The sequence below is a fragment of the Somniosus microcephalus genome, chromosome 20, assembly GCF_052327205.1.
Source record: "Somniosus microcephalus isolate GS21.2 chromosome 20, FLI_Smic_1.0, whole genome shotgun sequence".
In the NCBI taxonomy this organism is placed as follows: Eukaryota; Metazoa; Chordata; class Chondrichthyes; order Squaliformes; family Somniosidae; genus Somniosus; species Somniosus microcephalus.
The window spans coordinates 36,303,604-36,316,466 of record NC_141006.1 but is presented as its reverse complement, the minus strand read 5'-3'; the positions used below and the strand labels follow the sequence as shown (position 1 = coordinate 36,316,466).

General features: G+C 44.3%; 1 protein-coding gene across 1 annotated transcript in view; it reads right to left on the bottom strand.

Annotated features, from left to right (window-relative positions):
* The window catches only part of csmd2 (CUB and Sushi multiple domains 2), an 807,040-nt gene that overhangs the window by 490,436 nt on the left and 303,741 nt on the right, over positions 1–12,863 (bottom strand). The window contains exons 13-14 of the mRNA XM_085962435.1: positions 12,099–12,287; positions 10,815–10,931 (exon numbers count right to left, since the gene is read on the bottom strand). Coding sequence (XP_085818561.1) covers positions 10,815–10,931; positions 12,099–12,287 — 306 coding nt within the window. The remainder of the gene's footprint in view (positions 1–10,814; positions 10,932–12,098; positions 12,288–12,863) is intronic.

Below are 12,863 nucleotides of genomic sequence, written 5' to 3'. Positions count from 1 at the left end.
CTATTCTCACATATACCCTTGAGAGATACAGAGATTATCTTGAAGACGTACACGGGGCAAAAAGTCTACCCCAAAGGAACAATAAGGGTGAACGTGATATACAATGGCAAGGAAACACCAAAAATGGACTTATATGTATTGCCAGATGGAGGACCACCACTACTAGGACGTGAATGGATCCGGAAGATACAGTTAGATTGGCATGCCATACAAGCACTGACGGTAGATGCCAAAAAGGATGACGACGTCACACCTGGCCGAATGTCAAAAATGCTAACTGACGCACAAGAAGTGTTCCAGGAGGGACTCGGAACACTAAAAGGCATAACAGCGACGATCAAAATAGAGGAAAATGCAAGCCCAAAGTTTTTTTTAAGGCCAGACCGGTGCCTTATGCGATCTGCCCAGCCGTCGATGCAGAGCTGGAAGGTTTGGAACATTCTGGAGCACTGTCCAAAGTGGACTGGAGTGAGTGGGCTACACCCATCGTTCCTGTAATGAAGAGGTCGTTGAGTAATACGCCTGGGGAACCAAAGAAGATTCGCATCTGTGGGGACTTTAAGGTGACAGTGAACCCAGTCCTTCACACGGTACAATATCCGCTTCCGCGGATTGAAGATATTTTCGCCTCGCTATCTGGAGGAAAACGCTTCACTAAGATTGATCTGGCCCAGGCGTACCTGCAAATGGGAGGTAGAAGAAGCCTCGAAACAGTACCTCACGATCAACACTCACAAAGGTCTCTACCAATACAACCGGCTGGTGTTCGGGGTAGCATCAGCTCCGGCTATTTGGCAAAGGGCAATGGATCAAGTCCTGCAAGGGATTCCAGGGACCCAGTGTTATTTGGACGACATCCTGGTCACGGGCGAAAATGACAGTGATCACCTCGCCAACCTGGAGCAGGTGCTCACTAGATTGAAGGAATATGGGCTCCGAGCTAATCGCCACAAATGCGAGTTTTTCCAGAAGCAGATCTCGTATTGTGGCCACGTTATTGATGAAGAGGGGTTACATAAGTCCCCTGAAAAGATTGAGGCAGTAGTCAAGGCTCCAGCACCGGAAAATGTGTCACAACTGAGGTCGTTCCTCGGGCTGGCGAACTACTACCATAAGTTCTTGCCGAATTTGTCTACGTTACTACACCCACTGAACACCCTACTGCAACCGGGTGTACCTTGGAAGTGGAATGACGAATGTAAACGAGCTTTCCAGAAGTGCAAAGAATTGATCACATCAAAAGAGGTGTTGGCTCATTTCAACCCAGCACTACCAATTCGGTTGGCGTGTGATGCATCACCCTATGGTATTGTAGCGGTGCTGTCGCACAAATTCCCGGACGTCTTGGAGAGGCCAATAGCCTTTGTGTCTCGGCCACTAATCTCAGCCGAGCGTAACTACGCCCAGATTGACAGGGAGGCCCTCAGCCTAGTGTGGGGAGTGAAAAAGTTCAACCACTATCTGCACGGGCAGAAGTTCACCTTGCTGACTGACCACCAACCACTTGTCTCCATCTTTAATCCAAAGAAGGGCATTCCGGTGATGACTGCGCAACGGCTACAAAGATGGTCCCTTTTTCTAGGGGCGAACCAATATGAAATAGAGTATAAGGGCACGAAACAGCATGGAAACGCTGATGGGCTATCACGGCTGCCACTGCCTACTGCAGAGGAAGCACCAGCAGTGGACCCTGTCGAAATATTTTATTCGACTATAATTGAACGCTTGCCAGTAACTAACGCGGCTATAGAGAAGGAGACCCGAAATGACCCGACACTGTCTCGGGTATATGATTTGACGGTGAAGGGATGGCCAGCACATGGCGACTCACTGTTGCCAGCATTCTCATCCAGAAGAGAACAGCTGTCAGTATGCCAGGGGACCTTGATGTGTGGATCCCGAGTGGTAATTCCACCCAAGTTAAGGGAGAGAGTGCTCAATGAGCTTCACGAAGGCCATCTGGGAGGGGTGAAAATGAAAAGCCTTGCTAGGGCTTATGTGTGGTGGCCGGGGATCGATCAGCAAAACGAGGACCTGACAAAGAGCTTCTCAGGATGCCAGAAGGTCCAAAATGCACCACCACATGCCCCTCTACACCCATGGGAGTGGCCCTCCTCTCCATGGCAACGGGTGCATATTGATTTTGCTGCTCCATTCATGGACTCAATGTTCTTAATAGCCGTGGATGCGCACTCGAAATGGCCTGAGGTGATCAAAATGTCCTCCACCACCACGGAGAAAACTATTGCAGTCCTACGGACCATATTTGCCAGGAACGGCTTGCCAGAGCAGATTTGCTCTGATAACGGACCACAGTTTGTGTCCAAAGAGTTTCGGAAATTTATGAAAAGGAATGGGGTAAGGCATTACACATCCGCCCCGTATCATCCAGCCACAAATGGATTGGCTGAGAGGTTCGTACAAACCTTTAAAAAGGCCGTAAGGGCCATGTGCGATGACGACATTCCACTGCAGCATAAGGTGGACAATTTCCTGTTAACCTACAGAAATGCGACACAGACAGTTACCAACCAGACCCCGGCCATGATGTTCTTTAACCGAAGGTTGAGATCTCGTCTGGATTTGCTCAGACCAAATGTACGAAGAAATGTTGAGAATAAGCAATTCCAGCACATCAATGAGAAGCCGACAAGGAGCTTCAATGTAGGGCAACCAGTCTTGGCCCGTGACTACCGAACAGAGAAATGGCAACCCAGAACGATATGCACACGGCAGGGGCCAGTAATGTACACAGTGAATGTTGGGGAGAACATTGTGAGACGCCATGTCGACCAGATCCTAGCGTCACAGGAACGAGTCAACCCCATGTCTCGCGTACCTGGTAATGAACCCGACATACAGGTAGCATCTATCCCAGAAACAGTAGTATCGGAAGCTGATGAACCAACCGATGACAGGGGGCCAGAATCGCCTCCGCACCAAGAGCAAGACACTCAGGAAAGGCGCTATCCAGAAAGGATCAGGAAGCCGCCCCAAAGGCTAAATTTATAAATGGACTATTTTCAGTTAATGTTGCATGTTAAAAGTGTTAATTGTTAAATGAATGTTATGGTACTGTTAATCTAAAAGGGGAGGAATTGTAGTGTATGTGCCTTTAAGGGGAGAACTACTTTTTACAGCTCCTGTATACTGTAGTACCGGCAGTGACCACACCTGTATATAACCCTGAGTAGGGATCTGTACTGTTTAGTTTTAGAGCAACCCTCATCCAGTAAACACCTGTTGATTGTTCCTCTGCAGTCTCTGTCGATTATTTGAAGGACACACTACCTAAAGTTTCACGGATTCAACAGAGTGAATCGAATTAACTGAAGACAGGTTTCTGTGATGGTGGGGATCTCAGGAGGAAGCCGAGATGGATCATCCACTCGGTACTTCTGGCTGAAGATGATTGCACTCATGTGCTGCGCTCCGCCATCATTGAGGATGGGGATGTTCATGGAGCCTCCTCCTCCCATTGGTTGTTTAACTGTCCACCACCATTCACGACTGGATGTGACAGGACTGCAGAGCTTTGACCTGGTCCGTTGGTTGTGGGATCGCTTAGCTGTCTTTAGCATGCTGCTTCCGCTGTTTAGCATGCATGTAGTCCTGTGTTGCAACTTCCCCAGGTTGGCACCTCCTTTTTAGGTATGCCTGGTGCTGCTCCTGGCATGCTCTTCCACACTCCTCACTGAACCAGGGTTAGTCCCCTGGTTTTATGGTAATGGTAGAGTGAGGGATATGCCGAGACATGAGGTTACAGATTGTGGTGGAATACAATTCTGCTGCTGCTGATGGCCCACAGCGTCTCATGGATGCCCAGTTTTGAGCTGCTAGATCTGTTCTGAATCTATCCCATTTAGCACGGTGGTAGTGCCACACAACATGATGGAGCGTGTCCTCAGACGAAACTTTGTCTCCATAAGGACTGTGCGGTGGTCACTGCTACCAATGCTGTCATGGACAGATGCATCTGCGATAGGTAGATTGATGAGGACGAGGTCAAGTAGGCTTTTCCCTTGTGTTGGTTCTCTTACCACCTGCTGCAGGCCCAGTCTGGCAGCTATGTCCTTCACGACTCGGCCAGCTCGGTCAGTAGTGGTGCTACCGAGCCACTCTTGGTAATTGAAGTCCCCCACCCAGAGTACGTTCTGTGCCCTTGCTACCCTCAGTGCTTCTTCCAAGTGGTGTTCAACATGGAGGAGCATGGATTCATCAGCTGAGGGAGGGCGGTAGGTGGTAATCAGCAGGTGGTTTCCTTGCCCATGGTTGACCTGAAGCCATGAGACTTCATGGGGTCCGGAGTCAATGTTGAGAACTCCCAGGGCCACTCCTTCCCGACTGTATACCACTGTCCTTTTATTTCAAATTTATTTAATGAACTGAATTTAAATTCCCCAGCTGCCGTGGTGGGTTTGAACTCACGTCTCCCGATTATTAGTTCAGGCCTTTGGATTACTAGTCGAGTCACATAACCACTACACTACCATTCCCTTAAAATAGAGCACTGAATCAGCCAGTAAAACTGATATTCAGAAAAACAGAAGACAAGTTGAGGGAAGTCCTGAAGCCATGATGAGCTGAAAAGTCAATGAGTGTGGTCCAAAAAGCTCCTTCTCATTGAATAGGGACCATTACTTTGATGAAATAGTTCGATGTCATCATAATCCACAAGGGTAAAGTAGAAACAGATTACAAACATTAGCAGAACCCAAAGCTGAATTACTCTCAAACCAGAACAATACTGATTATAAAGCAACAGACAAACCAAGTTTTTGGAAAAGAATTTTGGAATGTGATCGCGAGTGTGTTCTACCCCATGGGTCATATGCATGATTCTATTCCTATTTGCTGCATCTTTCTCATTGCAGTGAATGGACGGAGTAAGGTCAGAGTCGATTTACTTGCATACTTTTCTGACTTCAAGGAACATCATCATCTCATTGGGAAGCTTTTAGAACCTCCTTCTTTGAGATAAATGGAGTTAAGATACAGATCAGCCATGATCTAATTGAATGGGCGAACAGGCTCGAGGGGCTGAATGGCCTATTACTCCTGTTCCTATGTTGCGACGTAACTCTGCTCTGTTGCCACGGTACTGACTTCCAGGGAATGGTGTCAATATTATGTTAGTTTATAGCTACTTATATTTCCCTCTTTAAGTGTGGTAACAGGCACAATTGTTGATGCAGTGACATCCCTGGTTCAGTGCCTTTAATGACTCTTCACGAGACAGCAATATTCCTTTAAGGAGTTGTCGCTTCACTCTGAAATGTTTCTGGCCTTGTGCAATTTTAAGCACACAATCTCAAGCAGCACAAGTGGCTTATAACGTATTCAGTTAACTGCAAAATAAATCTTTTATAATATTCTTTGCTCACCCTGAGGCACTAAAAGAAAAGATTAGATTGTAATAGCTGTTCCTGAGCACTGGGGCCCTCTTAAGAAGCAGGTAGATTTGCAGCACTTTCTATAAAATGGGCCTGTAAGCATGTACACACAATACTCTTGATAATAGGAAGGAACAGATGGTTATTTTGATAGAACTTCTGTTTCCTCTCTGTTAATTGTAGTCACAGAGCAAGCGACCACTGGTCTCTCCCAAAACCTCAATAAATACATTCTCGTTCCGAGGGCTTAAGTTTGAATCCCATTTAAGAACGTCTTTCCAATACAGCCAAGCCCTGCCAGTTGAAGGCAGGATTGCAAGCTAGAAGCTGCTATTGCATTGCACGTTGATTCGTGCTAGTGACGCATGGGCTTTGCACAGCCCGCAACAACCCAATCATGAATTCGCCAGGGTTTTTGCCAAGCCCAGCGGCCGCAAAGGTCCATTTTCGCTGGCTCTTCCCAAACTCCAACCTTAGCTATTCCCCCCTAATTTACCATCACCTTGCAGTCGACTGTGCCACTAGCATGGGTCCTGTGCAATATAAAAAGCAGCTAGAGTGTCTTTTTGAAGTGGATAGCAGCATACATTGGGGTGGGGAGAATTGCTTAAGGGAGACGTTAAACTGAGGCCCTGTCTGCCCTCCCAGGTGGATGTAAAAGATCCATGGCTCTATTTCGAAGAAGAGTAAGGGAGTTCTCCCCAGTGTCGCAGCCAATATTTATCCCCCAATCAACATTAAAAAAAGATTGCTGGAAATACTCAGCAGGTCAGGCAGCATCTGTGGAGAGAGAAACAGAGTTAACGCTTCAGGTCGATGACCCTTCGTCAGTTCTGACGAAGGGTCAGCGACCTGAAACGTTAACTCTGTTTCTCTCTCCATAGATGCTGCCTGACCTGCTGAGTATTTCCAGCATTTTCTGTTTTTATTTCCAATTTCCTGCATCTGCAGTATTTTGCTTTTGTATTAAAAATAGATTATCTGGTCATTATCTCATTGCTCTTTGAGGGACCTTGCTGTACTCAAGTTGTCTGCCATGTTTCCTACAGTACAATAGTGACTTCACTTCAAAAGTACTTCATTGGCTTTGAAGTGCTTTGGGACTGAGGTTGTGAAAAGCACTGTATAAAAGTAAATTATTTTTCTCTTTGTCAATTGACATAGCAGTGAAGAGCAATTGTAAAATTTTAAAACTGAAACTCTGAGACTTGAGGCAGAAATACAGGGGGAGCGCAATAAAAAAAAAACAAGGATCAAGTTAACAAAATGAATTCTCAAATGCAAATAAACATAACTGAATAATATTGATTACTAAAATTTATTGTAACCACCACTGGACATGATCTTGCAATATATTTGTCGAGGGAGGATCTTACGCCGCATTTACATTGCATGTTTGCATTCCACAGCAACCATAGAAAAAGTAAACATACCAATGCCAGTGCCATCAGAGGAACCAAGACTGCCCTTGTGTCTTAACCTCTGCGTGTCACCAGTGGCAACTGCAAAAAGTGGTCAAGGGAGCTTGTAGGTCACCTCGTCCTTTGGGTCTGGCCCAGGGCAGGTTGATCTCCCAATCAATCTGTACAGGCCACAAATGCACTTTTGATATTGCTGGGAAACACCAAACTTCCACCGACTTCAGAGAAGATCTTGGCCAGACTGGCAATGTTGCAAACTTGAACAATTGCACGTGCAAGAATCTCTCACATTCGCAGTACGTTGTTGCTAAATCCGTCCTACATTATAAATGGGACAGGTTCAGCAGCAAAGGAACCAGTTAATGTTACAGAAACACTTCCAGTTGATGTCTCTCCAACATAAATGGGACATTGAAAAAACAGAGGGAAGCTCTGACTGGTTCAAATTCCTGCCATGTGACTCCCTCCTTCTCCCCAGCAAAAGCAAACAATTGGGTTGACTGTCATCTCCCTACCACCCCCAGTGTGTGCAAAAGCAGGGTAGTAGCAGAAGCAACTTAAAACAGTGGCTAGTCGTGACAATTTACCACTGTGTTGATGTCCATTCCTATTTGCGGGTGGACTTACATTCTGATGGCCAGCACTTCCGTCTCATGCATAAAAGCAAGTAGGGGTCAAATGATGCATTAAGACCATTGCCATCATCAACCATTTACAATCACACAGCACCGGAGGAGACCATTGTGCCTGTGCCATTTGGAGCAATAGTTAAAGGGATTCTCAGGTGCTATCAGGTAAAGCTGTATGGAGCTTTCTGGAGACATTTTTCTGTCCGGACCTTGTGTGTTTTCCACTTTAACAGATCTGAAATCTTACTGTAGGTCATGTTGCCTGCTCCACAGTGTCGCTTCTTTCTGTTCCTGACACTAAATATATATCGGGCTGAATTTTCCATGGTGGTAGCGGGCGCGAACGCTGGCGGTTCGGGTGGGAAAGTTTTTTTGTGACAGCGGGTCGGCAACGCGCTGGCAACTCGCTCCCATGCGCCTTTCCCACAGGCACATCCGTCATCATGGAGCCAACCTGACCTGCAGTGGTGGGGGACCCAATTGAAATCATTGGGCCGTATTTTGCGACCCTCGCAGGGTGCGTACGAGGTACGCACGTGCCTGTAGGGGCTGCGCAAGTTCCAGGTTTAGGCAAGCGAAGCGCATACGCTGAAACCCGGCACTTGCAATTTCTTGACAGATCCTCCACATCCCCGGGAGATGGGCCTCTGCGGGTGGAGGGTTGCGCTATTTGCACAACTTCCGCCAGCTGAATGCCTGTCAAATTCTTATGCCTAGTAAAAGCAGGCGTAAGGCCTGCTCTTCTCAGCATAAGAGTTTAAAAAAATAGAAATATAAAATGTTATCACTCATTTATAAATTAAAAATACACTTCAAAAAGGTAAGTTTATTTTTAGCCCTGTAAAAACATTACATTTTTTTTCAAAAAATTAAATTTATGTTTAAAATATTTAATTAAATGGCATTTTAATTAATTTTAAATATGTAATTTTTTAAAATATATATTTCATGTGTTGGTATATTTTTTAAGTGATCCCCATTCATACTCATGACAGTTCCGTATGTACAGAACTGCCAAAAGTATGAATGGGGATTCCCTTCTTTTATTGGTTGGGCCGGCCCATGTGATCCCAGGAGCGCCTACGAACTGCTTGCACCCCTGGGATACGTGGGGCTCTGCCCGCGCGGACCCGGAGAGGCCCAGGATCGCAAGCCGCCATTCCTCCCGGGCCACCAGGTACTTTGGTAGACATTTTGCACATCGGAGGCGTCCGCCCGCGGGAAGCCTCCAATCGCAAATGTTGGCCCATTATGAGATACTTTACAGGCACTTAAGAGCCTTTTTACCCCTACTTTTTAAATTTCCCTGCATGGCCACGAGATTCACGCAATTCAGGAACCACGTCTGTCAACCGGAGGCGTGAGTTCCGTGGCCATTGAGTTCCAGCTGATTACTTGACAGCATGAAAAACAAACCAAAATAAAAACATGTTGATTACATCAGCTAACAGATTGATGGAGATTCTGTTCTACCTGAAAAGCTACTGGGAATTGTTAATTCAGAAATTCCTGAAAGGATGTAAATAGCAAGGGAAATACATTTTCCACTGGCCATTCTTGGCTGTTGCACAAGAAATTGTAATTGCAGTGAATTGGCCTGCACTATAAAAAATGACATATACCATTTAAATACATTTTTGTGTTGTTTCTGGTCAGGTTTTCTCATTGATTGTCCAGTTACATATTAAATCAAGTCATCAACCGTAACAATTTCATTCTCATCACTCATTCCACTGGTTCAATTTGCTTTCAGTCCCTGAATATGACTCATTTAATTTTTCAGTCTGAGACTTTAGGGTGAATTCTGCAGAGGTTCTCTCACTTGTCCATTGTTAACTTCGACAGAGGAGCTACAGAAATTCCAGAAACACATTGTAAGCACCACTTACACTATTTGTCAGGGATTCCGCAGCTCTTCTGCTGAACTTGCATAAGATTGTAAATACACCCCTTTACAATTACATTTAAAATCTGCTTAATTTTATGTCTTACACGCACTCATTTATTTGTACTCATACAAAAGTCTACAGATGTATGACTAAAGCACCAATAACTTCCCAATTAATGTACTTTATAAAATATGTTCTTGATTGCATTTGTAGATGGAGTCATATTACTTAAAGATATTATTTAAATATTTCTTTGCCACTCATATAACTTTTATTATATTATTGTACAGTAAAGATTTAACACTCACTATATTAGATTAAACTTCAAATGTAATGTGGCCAGAGTCCCTTTAAGGTTCCCGGCTTAAAACGCATCATAAATGACATCACCAGACCAGCTCCATCTAATTGGGCCGGGTAACGGGCTTAATAGGCCCCATTAAGGCAAGTTCATTTTCAACAGCAGGATGGAGCCAGCAGCAGGTTCAGAACCCGCCACTGACACTGGTCGCACCGGACCCTGCCAAGGTAAGAAAAATTCCGGCCCTCCTCTTTAAGCTATTGACAAGTGGCTGAACGGACTGATTTCCTGTCTCCAAATGGGCGAGTTGTCTATGGGGTGCATGTTTCACAGTGGCAGCTCGCCGGTCGCATCATAATGAGGACCTACCACAAAAACTGATTGGATCCCACACCAACTCCTCTGAACAGGCACCACATACCCACCGCCTACTTACTGCAGGCACACAAACATTGTACATAATATTTTAATGCCCCATCCCGTGAAGAGAACTCAATTATTATCATTAGGGCAGGAGTGCCAACCCTTAGAATAACCACTTATGCCCACTTTTACCATAGATAAAGTGGTCCCAGTGAAGCAGCACTAAGATGCCATCTCCATGTGCTGCTCTATCATCCTGTTGCTGCTCCAATAAAGACTGGAAAGTTGTGCACCCCATAGTTTAAAAGGAGGGAATCCAGTTCCTTACTTACAAATTTGAGACCTGACAAAACTCAAGAGACCCATGAAATCCTGGATCACCAATGCAGTTGGGTCTCTCAGATTGGGCCATTTATATGTTGAAAAGATTGCTTTTATGTGGTGGGAGTACCATCTGCTGTAGAGGGCAGTCCGTTAATGTAAAACCACTTTTACAAGCCTAGTGCTGGTGAGAGAACATAGCAGACAGATAAACAGTAATGAATGCAGCTCCTTCAACAAAACTGCAGCAAATGGATTCTGACAAAATAAGCTACTATTGCTGTTAGTGATATTAGCAGACCAATAGTTAATACATTTTAAAAGGTGGTATAAAACTATATAAAATAAAACAGCAAAGAAATCTCATTGAGCCAAACTGAACATTCAGCTGTTAGTACTGGCTATTGTCATTTCTGGTCTCAGGGTGCTGGTTTATACAATGAACAGTTTTTAAAAAAACTTCCCAGCATTTTCCTCAGGTACCTCATTAATGTTACCTTTGCCATGTGATGTCTCCACTGTCCAGCTGCAATTCAGAGAATTCCGATAAAAATCGGGAAACCCAGGAGATAGGATAGTTCCACTTGATCCACGGATGTAACCTCCACACAAAGCTAAAAATGAAGAAAGTTGAGTTCACGGCGCTCATTAATGACAAACCTAGACCTTTATAAATGCTCTGCACTGGTGACAATGCTAACTTAAAGGGCATGCTTTACTGCATTTATACAACTGCCTCACTGGAACAATTTGTCAATTCATGATTTAATCAGAATTTCATTTGCATGCAAACTAACGAACCCATGAAAAAGGTTTCCCCACAAAGACTTATCAGTAGATTAAATTTAATTTACTGCTACGTTGGGTATAAACAGTTAATGTAAAATTACAGAGTTATTAAACACAAATTATGTGTTCAGTACCACACATTTGAGAAGTTCTTGATATTTTTGACACCACGCACACATCAGCACCCACTCTTAATTGCTAAACCTTTATGTATTATTTAAAAGGTGTTTTTACGAATTCTTTAGTGATAAAACTACTAAAAAGACTCAACATTCTCACTGATGAGCAATTTATGAAGAGCTAACTTAATGTGAATACAACCAATTTCAAGGTGCAAACATTATCAGAGTGCTGAATCAAAATTACTCAATTCCACCCTCCCCACCAGAGCAACTGTTTCACTAACAGTAGTTAGGGGTGCAATGTACTTCCATGTCTCTGCTAATGCCAGAGCCATAAACAACTGCTCAGAGATGTGCCCCAGAGCTGTGAAAAATGTCCCTCAGTCAAAGTTCTCTCCCGATCGCTGGGAAAGTCCACATCTGCGCTCCAAGAACTAGAGATTGTGAACTCATCCTGGCTGCAACCCTGCTTCTTATCACTCCACGAGATCTTGTTTTAGATCAGTAATGCACAAAGGTTTTTTTAAAAAGTCAACAGAGTGCAAAGCTTCCTAACAGTCATACTGTCCTTACTTTCTCCTGCGCTCCCAACCCCAGCTGATCAGCTGCCTCATCAGCTGGGTAGCGGGATTGGGAAGGAGCGAACAGTCCCGTCTGCAAATATCTGCATGCAAACCATCAATATCACTGCTTAGTCAGCTTTGCAGGTGGTGCATTTAAGTGGCAAGAAACCCTCTCCTCAGTTCATTTCCCTTCCCTCTTCCCAAGCACCCAGTCAAGAATGGCAGCGACAAACATGCCCTTTCATGGAAGTGCTTTCTGAGATTCTGACCCACTCCAGCAGCACAATGACAAAAATTCTAGCAGTACCTTCACAGCTGGGCAAAGCACGACTCCACTGGTAATTGGGTTCACAGACGAGAGCTTCATCATCACTTAGGGTGTACCCTGGATCGCAACCGAAGGTCACGGAAGAACCGATAAAAAAGAGATTTCCATTGCGCTGACCATTTACTGGAATTCCAGGGTCCAAGCAAGAATCAGATTGTAGCTTCACACCTGAAAATGCAGTCAATGAGCCAGAATTAAAAGCAGTTTACTGGTAAACCACCACGGTCTAATTAATTTGAAGTATTTGCCATTAGATGGGTGTTTTTTTTTTAGCATCAGCGGTACACTATAAACCTGGAATTAAACTGTTCAGGTGCTAGAGTATCTTAAGGAGGACACAAACCTGACTGTAAACATAATGGTGGCATTTCTCTAGTTGTTGCTGATAATGGATAGTGACTCCAAAGCAGGTTATTTTGAAATCTGCAGACTTTTATTCACACCAATTTGCAGACAGAAGATTCTGCTTGAAAATAATAGTGTCAACAGAAACTTTATCGTCAATAAATGCTTTTGATGTTGCGCTTTTGAACAGGTCAATATCATCAGCTTGCAGAAAGTCATTTGCTTTATTAACTCTGTGACGAAAATTACAATCTTATCCCATTATGTTTGCATTTTAAATAAAAAAGATTGATGTAGCCCAAGTTAAAATCGGCCCCGTCGTGGTTTTTGAAACAGATACCATCAATCTGGCTGTTGATTTGGTCCTGTGTTCAATTAACAAGATGGAATAAAGTGTGA